Genomic DNA, 22,996 nt, shown 5'->3' on the forward strand with positions numbered 1-22,996 from the left:
GTGGTTTACACACGCCCTACAAACCAGGATTGCAAACCATCTTCAAAATGTGGTTTGCAATCTTGGTTTAGTGGGCAAGTGCAAATTTGTCAGATCAGCTGTAGTACGGTCAAGGTATGGTTTGTCTAAATAACTATCTGAACTGGAGCATGCAAGAAGGAAGCATGTGAAACAGGGCTTGTTTTTCCCATGGTGCTAAACCTTAGTTTGATGTTATGGTAAATGTAAAATTCACATTGCAATAAATTAATGCCTCTCTTGCCATATCTCTTACCACCAAAAGGTAACTCAAATAAAAAAACATCCTGGAATATATTGCTGAATTGGGGCAAGTCTATAGTTATATAGATTTTTCCTAATGGTGGCATTCATATCCATGAAGATCTATTTTCCATCGTACAGTGGTACCTCGGTTTACGTACTTAATTTGTTCTGGGGGTCCGTTCTTAACCTGAAACTGTTCTTAACCTGAAGCACCACTTTAGCTAATGGGGCCTCCTGCTGCCGCGCGATTTCTGTTCTCATCCTGAAGCAAAATTCTTAACCCGAGGTACTATTTCTGGGTTAGCGGAGTCTGTAACCTGAAGTGTATGTAACCTGAAGCGTATGTAACCCGAAGTACCACTGTACTGTAGGTTTGTTTCATTTTGGGGGAAAAAATATTTTATGGTTTATTATTGTTTATATTTTGAATTTGATATATGTGGGGGCACCAAAATCTTTTAAGTGTTTAGGGCCTCTCAAGGTCTTAATCCGGCCCTGAACATAGTCAGATAATTTAACTCGAGAACAAGAGGCACACTAGTGCACACAACTTGAGCATTCCCCGCTTTGATCTGCCTATCCTAGAGTAAGAAAACAAATCCTGGAACAGCTGCCTTAACCTGATGCGTCAGCCAGCACTCATGCTTTGTTTCACCCAAATAAACCATGAACAGGAAACCAATAATGACCCCTGGATTCTTCTTTGTTTGGAGAAAAACTGTAAGCACTGGTTTGCACATAACGCTAAGCCAGTTGCTTTCCCCCCTTTAGCAAGGGACTATAGAGGGAGGCGTGCTCGACGGTGTAATAATTTTTTGTTTATTTTATATTCTTTATTGAAAATTAAAAAGAATAAAATACAAGTGCAGAGTAATACACAGAAAAAGAAAAAGAAACAAGGTCTGGTTAACTACAATAACAAGTCGTTGTCCCCCCCCCCCCCTTGTAATGTACACAATATCTTTTTTCTGTTTTGTTTTCTATATGGGTACTATTTCTTGTTTTTTTAACACAGTGTGATAACGTGACACTGGATCTGAACCATATTTGGGGAAGTATGTGAACAAGGCCATTGACTCTAAGGTTCTAGCTTTTAGGCTTATACAGTACTGTTAAAAACATTGTTTAATTAAAGCTTCAGTAAGTTTATTGTGCTAGCCAAAGGCCATGACAAAAGCATAGAAACTCAAACAATTAATTAAAGTTAAGTACATTTAGGTTCCATTGACTTCATGAAGTGAAAGCTAAACACATGTTTAATTGTTATGTCACTATGACAAAAAGGTGCTTCGTTCTTACTGAAATGGGACCATGACTTTCTCTGAATTTTGTTTTGCCTTTTATTTTGACGTGGAATGTCGCTTTGTCCTCCTCAGGCTTTTATCTGTGCTGCTACAGCAATCTGATCTCAGCGAAATCAACCACCAGGACAATGAGGTAAGCAAAGTAGCATCCCCTAAATTGTCATGTGGTGTATAAAGGTTGTTATTGACGGGTGAAGGAGTGCTTCATGCTTTAAAATCTGAGGGCCGGTTCACACAGACATTTAGCATCCACTTGGCCACTGCTATTTTTCTAGAAAAAGAGGTACAGGAACTCACCATGAATGCTTCCCTTGTTCTCTTATAATGGCAACAGCGCCCAACTGAGAGGGGCCGGAACTGAGTTCCAGTGAGTTCCAGATGAAAAAAAGCCCTGCACTTGGCCATTGTTATTTTCTGTCCAGACTACACCATGCTTGGTGAAAACAAGCCAACGGAACTGTTTTCAATGACTGCAAACTAGGATTGAACACACGGACATACTGTTATAGTTTGTGGGGGGTCAGTCTGGATGTTATCAGTAGGTCCCTTCTGATCCTGTATTTGTGAGGTTATAAGCTATATGAGGAAACCTGCTGAACTGGTCAGACCAGTTTCTTTGTAAGATAATGGCCTTAGCTGGCAAATTAAGTACTTCCATTTACATGTCCAAAAAGATTGATTGCCCTGTGGCCATAGAGACAAATGAGTGGGCCTTTTCCCAGCTCACCTGGCTGGCTGCCATGTCATCCTAAGAGGGATAACAATAGGTGAAGGGGAGCTGTGTTTATGTGAGTTTTGGCTGATGCTGGAAGCTAGAGACACAGAGAATTGTCTTGCTCTGTGCTCAGGGAACCTAATGGGGAAGCAAGACCTGTGCAGTGCTAATGCTGCAATCCCTTCCATCCTATCTTCAGGTTGTATACAGTATGTGTACAAATAAAGCCATCCTAGGCTCGATCTAGACACATCAAAGAAGCGTTTCAGGAAAACACACTGTAAACTTTGTATGAGAAATCGCATTGGCAAAAATGGAACTCCACAGTGCCATCTGGTGTCACAGTGTTTATATGCCTGTACCACACATGAGGGACGCGGGTGGCGCTGTGGGTAAAAGCCTCAGTGCCTAGGGCTTGCCGATCGAAAGGTCAGCGGTTCGAATCCCCGTGGCGGGGTGCGCTCCCGCTGCTCGGTCCCAGCGCCTGCCAACCTAGCAGTTCGAAAGCACCCCCGGGTGCAAGTAGATAAATAGGGACCACTTACTGGTGGGAAGGTAAACGGCGTTTCCGTGTGCTGCGCTGGCTCGCCAGATGCAGCTTTGTCACGCTGGCCACGTGACCCGGAAGTGTCTCCGGACAGCGCTGGCCCCCGGCCTCTTGAGTGAGATGGGCGCACAACCCCAGAGTCTGTCAAGACTGGCCCGTATGGGCAGGGGTACCTTTACCTTTACCTTTACCACACATATAAAACACTCTTTATTTACCAGCTCCTGCCAACCTAGCAGTTCGAAAGCACATCAAAGTGCAAGTAGATAAATAGGTACCGCTCCAGCGGGAAGGTAAATGGCGTTTCCGTGCGCTGCTCTGGTTCGCCAGAAGCGGCTTAGTCATGCTGGCCACACGACTGTATGCCGGCTGTAAAGTGAGATGAGCGCTGCAACCCCAGAGTCGTCTGTGACTGGACCTAATAGTCAGGGGTCCCTTTACCTTTATTTACCAATCTAGCTGAGTTCCCAGTCTCCAGTCCAAGGAAACTGCACCCTGGGTAAGCACTGACACCCTGGAGTCTCTCATCGATTGGCGATTGGGAGGCACACATCATTACAGTTCCCTCTATATTCAGAGATCTGTGCCATTGCTTATGTAGCCATAATGGCGCCATGCACAATAGGGAGGTATTAGCAGAATCATGAAAACACCCAGATTTGTGGATGTTAAAAAATGGGGGGATTTTTTAAAAAGCCCAATGAGGACTAAGCATGGCCAAGGAGTGCTGGGTTGAGGCACAAGGCCCTGTGAGATATAACCTGTTTATCGTTCCTGATTTGCTCACACAAATCTTACACAGTAGTTAGACTATGCTTGGCTTTATTGAGCTTTAATTCTACTTTGTTTATGGGGTGATTATAGCACAATGAGCATTCATCCTGTTTTGGTGGCTGGGTGTTGGCACATCTTCCCATTAATCATCCATTCATAGAATCATAGAACTGTAGATTTGGAAGGGATCCCAAGAGTAATCTAATCAAATCCCCTGCAATTCTGGAATCCCACACTTTTCAATGCATAGCTCTGTTACTTTCCTAACCCCCCAAAAGGCCAGGGTGATTTTTTAAAAGTGGGTTTGTTGCACTGGTCAACAAAGGTTGGGGAACCTTTTTCTCTTGAGGGCTACTGGGCAACCATCTCAAGGCCACATGCCGGGCCAGGGAGAGGGGCAAAAGTGGGTGCAGCAATTAATGAAAATGTTACTTTTGTCCAATGGGCTAATTTCACCACACATTCAAATGCCCCTCTAACCTCCATCTGGGACAGGAAGAGGCATCACCATAGTTCAAAGACACATTCCAGGCAGGCAAAGGCCTTTGGGGTGTGAATCAGGGGTGTGAATACCACCACCCCACCCCCTGTAAATCAGTGCAAAGTCTCCACAGAGGTAGTGTTAGGTCCAGGCAGGATGGCGGTTGCTTTTGGCTCCCTCATAGACATAGGCAGATCTATTGTTTCATAACCTTATTATCCCTACTTCTAGGGCTGTCATGCATTGCCCCAAGCTTTGATGTCCTCGGTTGTGATTTTCAGGGGATGACGTCTCTTCACTGGTCTGCGTTCCACAATCGACCCCAGCACACGCAAATCCTGCTGCATAAAGGAGCTGATCCGGTGTTGGTGGACAAAGATTTTAAAACAGCTCTTCACTGGGCAGTCCAGGTATAGCACGGCTGTCAACCTTTTCAAAAGCAAACGTGTCTCTTCATTTGATCCTGTTGTGTTCCATAATGTGAAACCAATGAAAGTAAAAACAACAACAACAAATGAGTACAGTGGTACCTCGGGTTACATACGCTTCAGGTTACAGACTCTGCTAACCCAAAAATAGTACCTCAGGTTGCTTCAGGATGAGAACAGAAATCGTGCTCCAGCAGTGCAGCGGCAGGAGGAGGCCCCATTAGCTAAAGTGGTGCTTCAGGTTAAGAACAGTTTCAGGTTAAGAATGGACTTCCGGAAATAATTAAGTACTTAACCCGAGGTACCACTGTAATCTGTAAGATGAGCATATATTTCTCAGGATCCCAAATCTGCCTGGGGATCTATAGAACCTTTTTCATAAAAGTTAATCCAGTTCTGTTTCTCAGACACACCATTTGTAGCTAGGGAAGCAGAGAAAAGAATGCGACCGGGATTTGGCCATAAGGACAGAATTTTTTAAAAAAACGAATTATTTCGCCTCTTATAAAAAGGCATAGAATTATGTCACTGTTTGTTTTGAATATGTCAGCATGAGTTACGTTCATACACCCACGGCTACCTTCAACATTCAAAGAAATGATTCACCTTTGTACAAACCGGCTCACCGCAAAGGCTGCTTAATGGCAAGAAATGTAAAAGCACTGGCTTGTGGTTGAAAGAGGGGTGGAAATGGAATGTACCACTGGCTTAAAAGACACCTGCTGAGATCCAAAAATATACATTTGTGCAAAGGCTTCAGCCGAGCCCCACACCAGCACATAGTGTATTTGGACAAATGCCCCGCATGAACAGAGAAGTGCCAAGCCAGGCAGCTACAGCTGCCATCAACACCAGTATCCACAGTGCCTCTGGGGTATGCCTCCAATTTAGTGTCCCTCTCTGGTGGTCCATCGAGGCCCCAAGGCAATCTGAAGATGGAAGCTACAGGTGCCTGACCCAGGGCTTCTCTTCAAAGCACGGGGCTGAAGGAGGACTGGATGGCAGGAGGTGATGCTGTTGCTTTCAGGGGCTCTCATCCCCATTGCTACCCCCGCTGCCACCAGCCTCCGCCCATCCCTGTTGCATCTGCTATCTGGTAGGCTCATCTGGGAAATCCCTAAAAGGGTGGTGTTTGGGGGGGTCTAGGGGCCCCCTGGGACGCGGGTGGCGCTGTGGGTTAAACCACAGAGCCTTGCACTTGCTGATCAGAAGGTCGGCGGTTCGGATCCCCGCGATGGGGTGAGCTCCCGTTGCTCAGTCCCTGCTCCTACCCACCTAGCAGTTCAAAAGCACATCAAAGTGCAAGTAGATAAATAGGTACCACTCCGGCGGGAAGGTAAACGGCGTTTCCGTGCGCTGCTCTGGTTCGCCAGAAGCGGCTTAGTCATGCTGGCCACATGACCCGGAAGCTGTACACTGGCTCCCTCGGTCAATAAAGGGAGATGAGCATCGCAACCCCAGAGTCGGCCACAGCTGGACCTAACCCTTTACCTTTATCTAGGGGCCCCCTACCCCTTCACACCTAGCTCTGACCCTGGCTCAGGAAGTTTTTAACTTGCTTTTTTCTCCTTTGAACAACAGGGCCTTAAGTCTTAAAGTGAATCCCCTTTCTGAATCTGTTTAAAAAGTGTTTTAGTTCATTGGATCCTGGCCATTATTTGCTATCTACCCATTGGGAGCATTTTTTTAAAATGATGCTGCCAGGAGACATAAGCAGAGCTGGGTAAAATACATATGGTTGAGCAATCTAAAACGATATTTCAAATGGGCATTAAAAATATTTTATTTGTGGTGCAGTAATACTCAGAATGGACTCTAGGTTTAGATTCCTCTTGATAAAAAAGAGCAGTGGAGACCTAGGGTGTCTTTGTAATGTTTGCTCTATTTACAAATACTCAAGCAGAGCTTACGGGAGACAAACAAATAGCAGATCTGCAGAGAAACATGGAGACTCCAATGAGCTTCACCTTCAGCTGACTCATAGCTCTCTCTGTCCCTTTCTTTGTAGTATCGCATTCAAAACTCAAATCTGCTCTTTTGCAGTCTCTCTGGCCCTACCCTTCCGCTGTAAATGTGTCATGCTCTCCAAGCTGTGGTGGCGTCACATTCAAAACCATAAAGAGATTCCCAGCTATCAGGAGAACTTAATCATTGGCTCCCATTGATAACATATCAACTGACCGTTCTCCACTATTCAGAAGCAACCCACCCAACAGAAGCACTTCTAACTTTGACTAAGAGAAGCAAAACAGATTTAAAAGGCACTATTTATAGGGAGGGATGCATTTATCAAATCTATTGTAATAGATTGAATATTCTCACCCTGATTCCTCAGGTTTGAAGAACCACTTCTCCCAACACCTCTCATTCTCCGTTGATTCACCCCCTGATCAATCTTCTGGTCTGTCATCCTGGGATGTTGCTGTCTCCTGGGGTGCCCCTTGCCTTCCAAGTTCATTTCTGGGCACAATTCAAAGTGCTCCTACTAATGCTTAAAGCCCTAAACAACTTAGGCCCCAAAATATCTGAGTGACCACCCCCACAGACACCACCTCCAGGGTGTTAAGATCAGCAGAGAGAGCCCTCTTGGTAGTTTGACTGCCCTCAGAAGTTCAGTGGGGTGCTGCCTCAGGAGAGGGCAATCCCTGGGGCAACCCCTAAGTTGTGGAATTCCCTCCTCGCAGAGGTGTGGCTGCCACATTCACTATACAGCTTCTAGCAAATGCTGAAGACATGCCTCTTTACCGTGGCTTTTGACACCTGATATGTGTGTTTTGAGGACCCACCCTATTCCTGTGACTGTAATTTGTTCTAAACATTTTGAATACTGAATTTTTAATTGTTATAATCTGCCCCAGAACCTATTGGTGAAGGGCAGGTAGTAAATTTAATAATAAAAAAAAAACAAGGCTGGACTCATAGCAACCACTTTGATGACGTAAGGGTAGCTGTGGTACTTTCTGCATTAGAGACTACTGTATTATTTCCACATCTCACAGTCAGTTGTTTGTTTGTTTGTTTGTTTCTCCCCCTCCCTGCTTCCTCCCAAAGGAGCTCAGGGCAGGAAACAGACAAGTAATAAAATAATTAAAGTTTCTAAAAACCTATCCTGCTGCCAACCGTTAACAACAAATTGTCTTTTAAAGCACAAGTCACCATTCAGGGGGAAAATATCCCTGAAAATGCTCTATTCATGAGTCTCAAACTCTGAATGATGCTATAAAAAGGTCCAGTCGCTGACAACTCTGGAGTTGTGGCGCTCATCTCGCTTTACTAGCCAAGGAAGCTGGCGTACAGCTTCTGGGTCATGTGGCCAGCACATGACCCAGAAGTTGCTTCTGGCAAACCAGAGCAGCACACGGAAACGCCGTTTACCTTCCCACCGCAGTGGTACCTATTTATCTACTTGCACTGCATGCTTTCGAACTGCTAGGTTGGCAGGAGCAGGGACTGAGCAATGGGAGCTCACCCCGTCGCGGGGATTTGAACCGCCAACCTTCTGATCGACAAGCCCTAGGCTCTGTGGTTTAACCCACAGCGCCACCCACGTCCCGCTATACATCATGTTAAATTTAATTGACAGATTGGTTGAAAGCTAAATATAAAGCACATGCCTTTGCAGTGCATGAGGGAACACCATATACACACCAAGTTAGTAGGAGCAGGAGTTGCTGCTGTTCATTACGTCTTCTTCTCTGCGAGCACACACATATATGGTTGGTTTTCAGAGCGGCAATCGGATCCTTTGCTCTATCATCCTGAGCCACCGCCAGGGTCCGTCGATCATAAACTACGATGATGAGAACGGGAAGACTTGCCTCCACATTGCTGCCGCTGCAGGATACAGCGACATTATCAGTGAGCTGGCTAGAGTCCCAGAATGCAACCTGCAGGCCCTCGACGTGGATGACAGGTGACCATGGAAACCAACTGAAAAGAGCTGCAGAGCTCTGGCAGGGGCCCTCGTTGTTTTTTGACCTACAGTGAAGGAGGTTTGGCGGCTTTCTTATGAAACGTGTCCCCTAATGAAATGATACTCTCCATGGATCCTCCTTGCTCAGCAACAACTCAGCAAGTGGGTTCCTTAACCTTTACTGTTACGGTTCTGCAAAGGAGAAAAAGCAAGTGTTTTTGGAAGGCGTTTCTTAACATGTTGTTTGCTTAAATGTTGGCCAGAGTTGATTTTGTGGCACCACGGCTCAGTAGGGAGGAGCCTTGTGAGTTATTATCTAATAAGTAATAAGGTAAAGGAGGAAGTGCTTCTTGCATGTCTGGGTTTTAAAAGGGAAAGGTTTACAGGGTAGACAATGAGAATCTCAGGTAGGCTTTTGCCCTTTCAAACAGAGGGCTCCTTCAAATTGGGAGCCATCTTCTGACAGCCCTTCAAATAGAGGACGGTCCCCTGTAACATGGAGCGCATGGCCTCCCTAGGTCCCAGCAGCTCTCATTTTATTTTAAAAAGTCTACTGTAAAAAGAAGAAAAGCCCACAATAGATAAGCATTTGTGTTTTTAGAACCAAAAGTCAGTATAGAAATGTTTTATAATTTTTTAAAAAGAGTTTCAAGGTATAAGGAGATTTTTTTTTTAATTGTTAAGAATGCTTTAACACTATGGTATAAAAGCATATACAGTAGTATCCATTTTATAAAATAAAGTAATGCTCATGTAAATGATCTTGGAGCACTGAGGTTAAGCAGGTGTGGACTGGGTAGTTTTTCTGGATTGGAGAATGTTAGGAGCCCCATGTAAAAGTTGAATGCAGAAATAATAAACAAACTTTTTTAAAAAGCCAACCTCTCTCCAACACACAATTTATCACAGAGAATTCAATCTTCAAATATTTGTGCTGTGATGCAAAACTTTGATCTCAGCACAAAGTCCTACTGGCAAATCTCAAATTACATCCGAGTGTGAGATCTGCAAATATAATATTGGCTGTGCTGCCGAAATCCAGGTTTCTTTGGCTGCTTAATGTTCAAATTCAACTCTTTTGAAGTAGAGTCAGAGGAACAATGGAGGTGGTATTTCATAGGCAAGTATCAAGATTAACTGGACCTGATTGCATCTCATGAGCTCCAATAATAATAATAATAATAAATAATTATTATTATTATTATTATTATTATTATTATTAATAATACCCCACCCATCTGGCTGGGCTTCCCCAGCCACTCTGGGCGGCTTCCCAAAAAATATTAAAATACTGTAATACATCAAATTTACAAAGTCGTGCTTTATAGTGTAGCACCCTGCTTGTGGTTAACGCTTAGCTGGAATGAAATATTCAACGCAGCAATAGAGAAATTAAAATAATAATTTATTTGTCAGACAAATAAATATGAGGCACAGTGGTATATGGTTACCAAGCTCTGGCCTGGCCTCCTGCCATTCTGGCCAGCACTTATATTTCCTTAATCCAGCCCCCTTGCTCCTCCTGTGGCTGCCTCTGTCCAATCAGCCTGGTTGAAATTCCTATTGGCTGTTTGCTAGAACCAATCACAAAAGATACACCCATTTCCTCTTGTCCTTTTATGGGAAACAAAAAGATATATATTCTTCTATCTATAAATGACAAATAAGTAGTAATATATCTTACATGTGTCTCAACAAGGAACCTTAATTACCAGCTCACCTCACCCTATTGCCCTCCAAAACAGATGGTTAATCTTAAATTTTTATCTTAAACAGATGTCAAGGATCTTGAATTTACATCATCATTGAAAGATCTCCTTCTCTTGAAGGTCTTTTAAACAAAGGCCTGACAACCAGTGCTCTAATGATGTTTCCTGCTTGGCAGGGGGGGCTAGGCTGATGGCCCCTGTGATCTCTTCCAACTATATGAAATAAGAATCTAGCATAAGGATTTAACATTTCTTAGCTTCTAATTCCTTTGCATAATTACATTTAAGCCAATATATTTAATACATAACATAGATAGCTTTTTAAAAGGAAAAGAAATCTTAAAAGGATCTCAGTTTAAGAAAGAAACAACTTTAGAAAAAGACTTCCCAAAATACTCTCTTCCTTTCTGCCAGCTAGATGCTTTTCCATTGCTCTTGACCTTTGAACCTTAGGAAAATATGGCTCAAGTTTAATGGGAGGCACATGGTTTTATTTTACTATTTACCCACTCTTAATTATGTTTTTCTCTGCTTTTTTCTCTTCTGTAATATGTAGGGTCAGTGTAACTTTGGCTGTCAGCCTGTAATTCCCTTTGACTTTGAGAACTGTTTTCTGCTATAAATCAGGGGGCCCCCTTGTCTAGGAGGAAAAACATTGCCAAGGTTCTTAGGCAGCTGCTCTTCTGCCTGGCATGAAACATTTGAAGATCTTTAAGCTCATTTTAAAATACAGGCCCTGATCAAGCCTCAATAAAAATGCAGGCTATGATTAGATGCCTCAATAGGAAGTGGTGAACTACTATGTTGCCTCTGACATGTAATTGCATTAAAATGAACAGTTGCCATGCCTCAAAAATCTTGACTCCATAGAGGCGCTCCACCTTCTCAGCTGGTTGTTTTAGTCTGAATTTAAACAGCACAAAGCTATAAAATGATTTGTTTTTCTGCTCTCTAGGACACCTTTGCACTGGGCTGCAGCAGCAGGAAAAGCTGACTGTGTAAAGGCCTTGTTACAACTGGGGGTGGACTGCAGCCCGAGAGACATCAATGAGAACACCCCCCTGACGTATGCTATGTACTGTGGGCACACAGCATGCATCAAACTGCTGTCCCAAGAGAACAGGTAAAAACCTTCCCTTTTCACTTCTCCCAAAATAGCAAATAGGGACAATTTTAACCTTGGAGCTTATCAGGTTGTCCCTACTGTAGTTGTCTCTGAGGACCTTCACCCTGCTTCCCCACTCCCCACCCAACGTAATAGCCACTCCATTGCAAACTGAGTTGCAATGAAAATAGGAAGCTGCCTTATAGCAAGTCAGGCCATTGGTCCAGTAGCCTAGTGTTGTTGGCACTGGTTGGCAGCACCCCTTCAGAGAGTGAGACATGAGTCTCTCACAGCCCTACCTGGAGATGGCAGGGATTGAACCCTCCTGAAAATTCATCAGCATTTTACAGAATTTCTCCCAACAAACACATTTTATGTTCAGTTTTGACTAATGTTCATATTTTTGCAAGCTATTTCCCCTAATATAATGTGATTTTCCATGTTATTTTCAGCAATATAGTCATGTCATGAACATTTTCCCCTAATATATGTATTTTTGTAAACATTGGTTGGCAAACTGCCTGGTAAAATTCAGATAAATGCAAAATTCAAGCAATAGCCATGTTTCAGTTTTCATATTGCTTTAGAAAGTGTGACTTTGATAGATTCTGCTTTAAATGAGACCTGAATCAAATTTCTTCCTCATCCCTAGTTACTGTAGCACCCTGCTTGTGGTTAACGCTTAGCTGGAATGAAATATTCAACGCAGCAATAGAGAAAATAAAATAATAATTTATTTGTCAGACAAATAAATGAGAGGCACAGTGGTATATGGTTACCAAGCTCTGGCCTGGCCTCCTGCCATTATGGACAGCACTTATATTTCCTTAACCTAGCCCCCTTGCTCCTCCTTTGGCTGCCTCTGTCCAATCAGCCTGATTGAAATTCCTATTGGCTGTTTGCTAGAACCAATCACAAAAGATACACCCATTTCCTATTGCCTTTTATGGGAAACAAAAAGCTATATTTATAATTGGCAAACAAGTAGCCATTAACCTCTACAAGGCACCTTAATTACCAGATCACCTTTGCCCCCTTAATTCTAAAATAGAGCAGATGGCTAAAACAGATGGTGGCTAATTTTATTTTAAACAGATGTCAGAGATCTTTGTGTTCACATTCTCACGCATCATCAATGAAAGATCTCCTTCTTTGGAGGTTTAAACAAAGGCCCGACAACCATATGTCTGGAGTGCTCTGATGGTGTTTTCCTGCCTGACAGGGGGCTGGGCTGATGGCCCCTGTGGTCTCTTACAACTATATGAAATAAGAATCCAACATTTCTTACTTTCTAAATCCTTTGCATAATTACATTTAAGCCAATATATTTAATACATAACATAAATAACCTTTTAAAAGGAAAAGAAATCTTTGCAGAGTAAAAGAATCTCAAGTTTAAAAAGAACAAGGAACAGCTTAAAGAACGGCTCTTCACTCTCCCTCTTGCCAGCGAGATGCTGTTTCTATTTAGAGACTTGAGTGCTTTTTGCAGTATTTTGTAATTTGTATGGTCAATTTGACCTTTTGCTTCCAGCCTTTTTATGACTGCAATAAACCAGAGGGCCCCTGCCCAAGCGCTTGCCAGCTGCCTGCTGGTTTCCTGCCTCGAAACATTTGTGGATTTAAGCTAATTTTTAAGATACAACCTTGATCAAAATATAAGCCTTGATTAAAAATGCAGGCTATGATTAGATGCCTCATTACAACAGCATTTGTTATGATTAATGAAACTCCCCACGATACCAGTGCCATTTTGAGAACTATTTTCATATTGTGTTATTGTGTTTTTAGACTCAAGTGCTTTCCACTAAAGCTTAGAACAGGGGTGTTGAACGACATCATCCCTGACCACAGCCCTGAGGCAGGTGGAAGTTTACCAATACTGGGAAGGTCACAGGTTCCCCCTCCCTAATTTAGAAGCTGTGAGGACACTGTCATTATATAGTTTAGTCACTAGGTTTCATTGCACTTAATTGCATCTGAGTGGAGCATGGGTAGGCAAACTAAGGTCCATGGGATGGATCAGGCCCAATTGCCGTCTGGATCTGGACCGTGGACGGTCCGGGAATCACCGCATGGATTGCCAGCACGCACGTTCTTTCCCTCTCCCTCCCTCTCCCTCCCTCTCCCTCACACGGCGGCGGCGGCGGCGCCTCCTCCCTCCTCCTGGCTTCTCTCTGCCCTGCCTAGAGGAGGAAGGGGACTGGGCTTTGTTGGTGCCAGCAGCAGCAGTGCTCGAGCAGCCACCATTTTAAGCATCCCCTCCCTGGAGCCCTTCCATGGCTGCTCATTGTTCCGCCGCCGCCAGCCCCTGCTGCTCACAAGACACAGATAAGCAGTCACCAGGGGTCATGGTGTTCTTGCATCATTATCCCCCCCCAAAAAATATAGTCCAGCCCCCCACAAGGTCTGAGGGACAGTGGACCGGCCCCCTGCTGAAAAAAATTCCTGACCCCTGGGATGGAGTCAGGAGTTGGTGCTGCTATGCTCTTGTTTAAAAGAGACGATAAAGTTTTTGTTGCACTTCCTGACTGGAAAGTCCTCTAGCTTTCCATCAGAGAAAGGCACTGGTTTTATTAACGTTTAAGTAGTGAACACAAACAAGGCTACCTTCCTCTCACATCAGTGCCGCACATATAAAACAAAAAATGTACCTTTTGCTTTATATGTTTGTAGTTGCAACCCCAGGCTTTATATACACAATACATTTAAAGCACACACAAAATCCTGGGAACTGTAGTTTACCCCTCACAGAGCTACAGTTCCCAGCAACCTTAACAAACAGTGCCCATAATTCTTTGAGGGGAGAAATGTGCTACAAATCTGCTTCAAAGGTATCAGGCAGGATTCAGCTAATGAGTCCTATCAATGGAATCTCTGAGCAAGGGCAGGTTATAAATCTGAACTGGAATTTGTGAGACTAGAATCAGCTAGTCATGCAGTCTTTGTTCACTGTTCTAAATTAAGTTCCGAACAAACAAACCCTAGATTAGGTTTCAGTTTACATAATCCTCAATCTGATACATATCACATTCAAAGAGTCACGGGCTATATATAAAAGAGAGTTCTTTAGATATCTAAGTGCAGTTTGAGAGATCTACCTTTGCATGCACATTCATTTTTTTCTTTCCCTTAATAGTATCTGATCAAACATATTTTTCAGGTTTTAGTAGTACTTCAAGAACCTGCAAAGCCTGTTTTGCCAGAGATCAATTGAAGCAGGCAAAATTATGTATACCCAAGGAGCCTATCATATCATCATTAGGTACAGCCTTAGAGCTGTGGTGGTTGTCCATTTGTTCTGGATTATTGCCAGATTCACTTGCAAAAGAGGTTCTTGGTTTTCTTTAAAATACCACCACGTACTGAAAAAAAAATCATTCTGGATATAAGATGTAACAATCACACAACTGCCCTACTAAATGGCAATGCACTATGAATCCTCTGTGCCTTTTGTATTGATATGCTCTCCATTTTTGAGGACAGTCATCTATGAAGGTGGAAATTTAGCAACGTTTCCCCCCAGTCTTCTGACTATTACATTTCTCTGCCCTTCCCCACCCTCCGGTTAATGACTACAACTAGCCTTCTTTCCTGTGCTGTGAAGTGTGAGAGTGAAAATGTTTAAGCCTCTTTTCTGATAAATTTTCAGCAAACTGCAGTACACTTCCTGTAAAGGTTTAGCAGAAGCTCACTACTTTGAGAACAATCCTCTTGCTGCAACCGTACAGAGTTTAGGATATTGGTTGGTTGGTGGGGTTTTTTAAAGTTAAAACTAGAACCCACTCCCAGTGTTATAGAGCTGCAAAACTATGTTGTTTGTTGGTTAAAAATAAAAATCTCATTAGGCCGCAATCCTGAGATCAGGCATTAAAATTGTATAAATGTAGCTGGTTCTCTTACCCAGTTTGTGAGCTTCAACTTTATCTATGTGTAACATTTTATTTAAGATAAACTTTTTTCGAATATTGGAGAATGCTGCTGGGATATATGTTTATCATGACTTAGCAGACATATCAATAGGTCTAAAAATAGCATACTAGTTGAAAAATGAATATTAATTCTGTGTACTTTCACTATTGCAAGAATTTTATATGCAGAAATGTAGAAACATCCTTTTTAAGTCTAGGAAGTAACTATTGCACAAATTATGGGAATGGACTGAAATTCTTAAAATAACAGCTATATTGAAAGACCTAACAGGATTATGTTGCAAAAAGTAACATACAGACATGGATCCCTGTGATTAAATATATTAGACAGAAGTTAGTTTTTAAAGGAACAGAGGTAGAATTAAAGTACTCTGAATTACCGTATTTTTTGCTCTATAAGACTCACTTTTTCCCTCCTAAAAAGTAAGGGGAAATGTGTGTGCATCTTATGGAGCGAATGCAGGCTGCGCAGCTATCACAGAAGCCAGAACAGCAAGAGGGATTGCTGCTTTCACTGCACAGCGATCCCTCTTGCTGTTCTGGCTTCTGAGATTCAGAATATATTTTTTTCTTGTTTTCCTCCTCCAAAAACTAGGTGCATCTTGTGGTCTGATGCATCTTATAGAGCGAAAAATACAGTACTTTTTGTATGTTCGGTATGTGTGTGTGTTTTTGTGTGTGTGCACATAAATTGGTGTTGTATAATAATAAACATAATGTGTAGTGTTAAACCTGATTTTTGAGAATAGAAGTAAATGAGCTTGTGAAAATTGCAAAAGTTGGGATATAAATTTGTGGGCAGAATTACATGTTTTAAGTATGGGTATGATGGGTGACAGTGTTTATTTAATAGTATTTTAATTAAAAATATTTTTTTCAAAAGTCTCAAGTTTTGTTTTTGTTTTTTAAGTAGAGATTCTAAAGCGCTATAGTTTTCTTTTCTCACTATGGATTTATTTTTTTATTGTTGTTATTGTTATTCTTTAAAGATCTGAGTTTGTCCATCAAGTTTCCAACCAGAACAATAAATTCCTGAAGAAGGAAGGCAAATTCAGCATGCTTAACCAAATCTTCTGCAAAAAGAAGGAGGAGGATTGGAAGTCAAACCCAAAAGACAAGAAAAGAGAGAGATCTCAGAGGGACGAAACCTCGGAGGTGGATGACATTATCACCACATTTGACTGCATTATGGATGCCAGCTGCAAAGGCTCCTCTGAGGAATGTGTCACAGCGATTGACTTCAAACGAAGAAGCGCGGACACCAAGAAGTACCTCATCTCAGAGCATAACCCCTCAGACTGCAATGGCCTTCCACCAATAAGAGCCCAGAGTCTCCCGCCCATTACTGTGGGTCATTCTTTTTTAACAGCTTCTCACACGACAACCCCTAGCATGAATTTGGGTACTGACATCCACCATTTTGTACACCGGTCCCAAAAAAGCAGAAGTGAGCATGATTTGTCAGATCAGAGGAGCAGCCATCAAACCCTGGACAATCCTTGGAAAGTTGACACCAACCAAATACTCACATGTAAAGTCTGGACAGCAATGCCTTCTGATAATAAACTGATAGACGGATTGTACCCAGAAAGATCCAGTCATGTGCTGTTGTGCCCTCCCCATCTTCCCCACCTGCCCAATTCTCCATCAGGTAATTTTCCCCCTCCTCTCTGTATTTATTTCATGTGATCCCCGAAGGCCCATAAGTGCTTAGAATGGCATCATTGCATGCAGCAGTCAGAGCTGTGCTTATTGTTCTCAGTATGACAGTTTCCATACTGAAGAGTCAAGCCCCTATTAAGCTGAACTGTGGCTTTTTTCTTCAGAAGTGGGAATGAATAAACCCCACACAGTTCACAGCATTCTCTTCCACACACTCGTCATCCATCCCCTTTTTGGACATAATAATACACATACCCTTTTAGCTTCCAATACTCAAACCAGGGGATCAAGGAAGTAGGATGGTTTTGTTTCAAATAAGGCCAGATCCACTCCAAGCACTAGTCTAGCCATAGCATTACTATAATACCATTTCATTCCTTTTATATTACTTTTCAGTAATAAAAATAACAGTTTTGTTTGTTTTTAATAATCAAATTCTTAATTTAGCGCCACCTTCTGTTACCATCATGCATGGATGGCCAAGTTACAATGTAAGCCTTTATTCCATACAGATATCTAAATTAATGGGGGGGGAGGATTTGCACATGTACTAATGTCCCCATTTGTGAAATACCATCCTTTCTATTCGTCTGGCACCAAACTTCACAGTTATTAGGAACCTGGTAATAATTGTTTCATTTTCCCAGCCAGGTTTCTTAGCTGGGATGAATGAGTTTGAATATTTTAAATATATAGCGGTACCTTGGTTATTGAACTTAATCCGTTCTGGGAGTCTGTTCAACTCCTGAAACCGTTCGGAAACCAAGGCGTGGCTTCCGATTAGCTGCAGGCGCTTCCTGCACTCAAGCGGAAGCCACGTTAGATGTTCAGCTTCTGAAAAATGTTCACAGACCGGAACACTTACGTCCAGGTTTGTGGTGTTCAGGAGCCAATTTGTTCAGGAGCCAAGCTGTTCAAGTACCAAGGTACCACTGTATATCATAAAACACAACCACAAAATAATAGCAAATGGTTGTGTGTATCTGCAAGGCATCTGGAATGGCTTCTGGTTTGTGTTTTTAGAAATGAACACTTACTGGATTTAGAACCGGCATTTATTCCAATGACAGTGTCTGTGGTTAGTGCTGTGGGATTATGTGTTACACAGTTTTACCACTGGCACAGGCAATTTCTCTTGGATTGCTTTCATGAATATCATGGCTCAAGCATGCACAATCTGTTATATTTCAATTGATACTTTCAAAAATTGGAATGGAAACTCATGAAAGCTGTAAGCTTACACTGGTGAGATCTCTACTGAGAACTAGTTCCTTGGCTCACATTCTATAGCAAAAATTGGCCATCCTGGTACATTTTAGTATCACAACTGGTGAGCACTGGACTGTTGTTCATGGTGCAGATCTTACAAGGTATCACAAAACCTAAAGTGTGGTTGCCGTACATCTTCATCATGGGTTAAAAAGCCCATATTTTGCTGTCACTGCAAAGCTCTTATGGAGTTCCTGAAATTTAAGGCCAAACTAGATGTAATGTGAGCAATTGCCTGTGTTTTTTATTATGCTAGCTAGCGGGTCTAGGATGTGTTTACTAGCCATGATGGCTGTGCCCTGATGCCACTTTAAGAAGCATTATGCCTCTGAATGCCAATTGCTGTGAATCACAGGTGGGCAGAATATTGCTGTTCTCATGTCCTGCTTGCCATATGCCTCTGATTGGCCACTATGAGAACAGGATGTCAGACTGGATGGGTCTTTAACCTGATCCCGCAGGTCTCTTCTTATTTTCTCTTATAACTCTTTCCCCTTATGCCCTTTCCTCAAGATAAACCATGCCTGCTTTGAGGTAGGGAGACAGCAGCACTACCTGCATGTAGGATAATACTGCTTTGTTAATCACTTGGGCGGTGAGAGAAAGGAAAAGGGCTTACAGAATCAATCTGGGCCCTCTTTCCCCCCTGCCCTCACCCTCATATCCCACCCTTGTTAGGCTCAGTGTCTTTTCAAAACAAACACAATTTGTGTGTCTGTATTTTCCTCCCATTTCAGGGAAAAGCTTTCAACAAGCAATTCTAGAACGACCCAAAGTAAAAGAACTAACACCCATTCGGAACAACTTGGCTCCCATACTAAACCACTGTGTTCAGAAAGGTAAGAGTATTATTTATGTGTAATCTGTAAAAAATGATGGTTTACTGGCCACTTCCTCATCCCCCGCCCCCCAAAAATGCTTAATCCTGATCATCTAAAAAATATTCTGCAAAGCTTTAGGTCAGGTGTGGGGAAGCTTTGGCCTTCCAGATGTTGTTGAACTATGACTCCCATCATCCCTGACTATTGGCCACGCTTGCTGGAGCTGATGGTGCGATGGTGCAACAGCACTTTTTTCCCCTGGCACCGTTGGGCCGGCCCTCACTTAAATATAGTGCACCCACCTCACAGAACACCAATTACCCGAACTCCTACAAACTACCCCAGATTATCTTATGGGGGACTTGTGTGAGGGAAAACTTAATAATTTGGAGTCTCAGGCAGGATTTGATCAAATAAACAAGCAAGATTTTATTAAACAAAGGAAGTTTATGACACAATGTGGGTAAAACATAGGATACTTCAGATTATATTATTTCACTTCAGTTCTTCCTCAGTTGCTGCACAGTTGTTGCCTCTTAATACTTTGGTTCTTAAACAAGGTGGTACTTCCTGTCAGTTACACACCCCTTTTACAACCCTACCCCTGAGGTACTCCAAGTAACAGACCCAAGGGATCACCACACCCCTCTTAACTGGTTTGGGAGTCTTCTCTATCCCCCCTGACTGGAATGAGTCCTAAGTAGACTGTATCCTCACAGCTTCTACTTCTCCTGGCTCAGCCTCAGCCTCCCAGTTAATTCCTGGCCTATTACTCTCACAGGACACCACACACTGTCCTTCACACTAAGCTCAGAGACTCCTTTCTCTAGCTTTTGATATATTCCGCAGTGTGGATGTTTCTACAGTACCCAGAACCAACTCTCTCTCCTCTCACTCCCTATCTCCCAACCTATTCTCCCAACCTCTATCCCAGCCAAAAACTGTTTCTCCAAATCCTCTCCTTTTCAACTCCCCCCGTCCTGGAATCCCGGCCAATCATAAGCTGCCATTCATTAACCATTTGCTGGCAGGGAAAAAGGAAAAAAAAAAACACTTGGTGAACCAACCTGCCCAGCAAAAACAAACTTTTCCATCACGATGGGAGCTGTATTTCAGCAACAGCTGGAGGGCCAAAGGTTTCCCAGAACTGTGTTAGGTTGTGACCATTGCTTATCCTATTCTTTATTTCTTACTATCAGAGCCAGTACTGTGCACCTATAAATTCCTGTTGTAGTGTAGGAACAGCAGGCTATACTATATTGTAGTACAGTGGTACCTTGGGTTACATACACTTCAGGTTACATACGCTTCAGGTTACAGACTCCGCTAACCCAGAAATATTACCTCAGGTTAAGAACTTTGCTTCAGGATGAGAACAGAAATCGTGCTTCGGCAGCGTGGCGGCAGCAGGAGGCCCCATTAGCTAAAGTGGTGCTTCAGGTTAAGAACAGTTTCAAGTTAAGAACGGACCTCCAGAACAAATTAAGTACTTAACCCGAGGTACCACTGTATAGACCTTGTAATGTTGAAAGGCTGGGTGGAAAATGTTCAAAACAAACGTTGGTGTTTTTGTCTGAATCACTTAAAACTCATGCAAACAAAGTGATTTCTCCAGTAGTTTACCACAAACTCAATTTCCCCCAGTAGTCAGCATGTTGCTTCAGTGGTTTACAGTAGCAAGTGGTGAGCAAAATATCAGTTGCCTAGCTAGCAGAAGCACTCTATTTGGAGCACAATGTTTGCATGGCTTTTCTGGGATTTTTTAAAAAAAACGGTTCCCAAGTTAATAATTATTCTGTTGTACAAACAGGAATCACATTTTGAAGCTATAATGGGTAACTATACTGTGATTTGAAAAAAAAAATAGGCAATACTAGCTGTCAGAGCAATATAATATATAAACAGTCAGTCTGAAACCACATCCCGATAAGAGTCAATGTGTGACTTGCATTTTGATTAGTTGATTAGAGGAGCTGAGAACCTTTTAAATTAAGCACGATGTTGATTAGTAAAGGCATATCAAGATAAAATTTCTAGCCTTTTCCTACTATGGAAAAAGGGTTCCTGCCAAGACAGAGAGAATTTGAATTAAGTTAAATTCAGGTTTAAATGTATATTATAATAAGAAGTGAACCCCACAAAAAGACATAGTGGTTTTTAAAAAAATCGAAAAGAGAAGGGGTGGAAAGCTGTATAGCTTAGGAGAAAACTTTAAAACCTGAACTTTTTAATGGTAAAAATTAAAGAAAAACAAAGAAGAATGGGTGTAAAAAGTAAAGAGGAACCACTTAAAAATAGAACTGCAGAAGAGAAGTATGTTATTCAGTGTTTATAACAAGTAGAATTGGCATGAAAAGAGAATAAAGATGTCTAAATGTTTCAGGAAATGATATTTCCACATATCATTATTTGTATGAAAACCTGTGATAATAAGTTCTTGTTGAAAAATGAGGAGCAGCAAACAGCTGCACTTTTGGAAAATGCTATAGTGAGGATAAAATCTACTCAGTAGTCTTGGAGGGAATGGCTCTCATTGTCCTGGATCCCACAGAGCAATAGGACAAGGAAATCCAGAGAACGGTGGGATTTGGCTAGTTCAACAGTAATAACAACACAAACACATCATTTAAAGATGTTATACACCAAACACCTAGTTTTCAAGAACACCTTGCTGTCTACCACCAGCACATGGGCCATAGACTTTGAGGGCCAGTTATGGGGAAGCCTGAGTAGCCCTGAAACTGATATGAAGTGTTACCATGGTCCCAATCCTGACAACACCATCTCAGGCCCTTTGATCAGTAAGGGAGGCCTGGGGGCTGTCTGGTTGGTGGTGACCCATGGCAGGGCCTTCTTGGTGGCAGTCATACAGACTTCCTCAAACTCAGCCCTCCAGATGTTTTTGGCCTACAAGTCCCATAATCCCTAGCTAGCAGGACCAGCGGTCAGGGATGATGGGAATTGTAGTCTCAAAACATCTGGAGCGCTGAGTTTGAGGAAGCCTGTGTTTGAAGAACACCCTCTCTAGTAAGGTGTGTCAGTCTCTCTGATTAACTTTTAGGAGAAGTTTTAAAACATTCCTGCTTATCCAGGCTTTTGATGACTAAAAATTCTGCCTCTGGCATTGCTGAAATGATTAGAGCTTTAAACTGTTTAGAAAGTTGTTCTGAACTGGTTTTGATAAGCTTTAATTGTATTAGTACTGACACGCTTGCTGCCCTGGGTTTCTTTGGAGCAGGGATGCATAACCTGCGGTCCTCCAGATTTTTCTGGACTACAATTCCCATCAGCCCCAGCCAACATAGCCAGTGATCAGGGATGATGAGAAGTATGTCCAACAACATCTGGAGGGCCACTGGCTGCGCACCCCTGCTTTGGAGGAAGGCCTTGAACGCAAATAAATATATCTCCCCTCCAAAGCTGCTATTTGCTTTTGGGATATTTAGTACCTTTAGCACCAAAGGCAGCATTCCTTGAAATGTGGATAGCCACTTCAGAATGAGCATTTTGGTTTTAATGTTATAAGGAGAGTAACAGAGACAGAGAGAATTAAGCTTTCCTTTACTTTGCGTGGACAGGCGGAGTCCCCAGATCCCGAGTGGTCCCCCCCGTCGTGTGGAATAACGACTCTAGACAACATGCTATGGGATTAAATTGGCCACAACTTTATTAAATTTCAAATGTGGGTAGACCTTGGCTCAGGCATTGGGCGTTCTCCCTCCCTAAAAGGCCATAGATTGTTCAATCAGTCAAAGGCCTGGCTATAGAGAAACGCTTTTGCCTGGTGCCTACAGGGACGCGGGTGGCACTGTGGGTTAAACCACAGAGCGTAGGACTTGCCAATCAGAAGGTTGGTGGTTTGAATCCCCGCGACGGGGTGAGCTCCTGTTGTTCAGTCCCTGTTCCTGCCAACCTAGCAGTTCGAAAGCACATCAAAGTGCAAGTAGATAAATAGGTACCGCTCTGGCGGGAAGGTAAATGGCGTTTCCGTGCGCTGCTCTGGTTAGCCAGATGTGGCTTAGTCATGCTGGCCACATGACCCGGAAGCTTTCTGTGGACAAACGCTGGCTCC

At 42.7% G+C, this 22,996-nt stretch overlaps 1 protein-coding gene and 1 long non-coding RNA gene across 3 annotated transcripts in view; one reads left to right on the top strand and one right to left on the bottom strand.

Moving 5' to 3' along the window:
• ANKRD55 (ankyrin repeat domain 55) overlaps positions 1 to 22,996 on the top strand; it is a 39,950-nt gene that overhangs the window by 14,483 nt on the left and 2,471 nt on the right. For both annotated transcript variants that reach the window (XM_079994867.1, XM_079994868.1), the window contains 6 exons: positions 1,641 to 1,701; positions 4,367 to 4,495; positions 8,242 to 8,426; positions 11,091 to 11,258; positions 16,162 to 16,823; positions 18,841 to 18,942. In XM_079994867.1, coding sequence (XP_079850993.1) covers positions 1,641 to 1,701; positions 4,367 to 4,495; positions 8,242 to 8,426; positions 11,091 to 11,258; positions 16,162 to 16,823; positions 18,841 to 18,942 — 1,307 coding nt within the window. The remainder of the gene's footprint in view (positions 1 to 1,640; positions 1,702 to 4,366; positions 4,496 to 8,241; positions 8,427 to 11,090; positions 11,259 to 16,161; positions 16,824 to 18,840; positions 18,943 to 22,996) is intronic.
• On the bottom strand, positions 1,694 to 4,361 carry LOC307226436. The gene is made up of 3 exons (XR_013843417.1): positions 3,272 to 4,361; positions 3,016 to 3,038; positions 1,694 to 2,639 (listed from the first exon to the last, which is right to left on the bottom strand). It is a non-coding gene; the product is annotated as an uncharacterized lncRNA (long non-coding RNA).

The sequence above is a fragment of the Podarcis cretensis genome (assembly GCF_951804945.1).
Source record: "Podarcis cretensis genome assembly, chromosome: 11".
In the NCBI taxonomy this organism is placed as follows: Eukaryota; Metazoa; Chordata; class Lepidosauria; order Squamata; family Lacertidae; genus Podarcis; species Podarcis cretensis.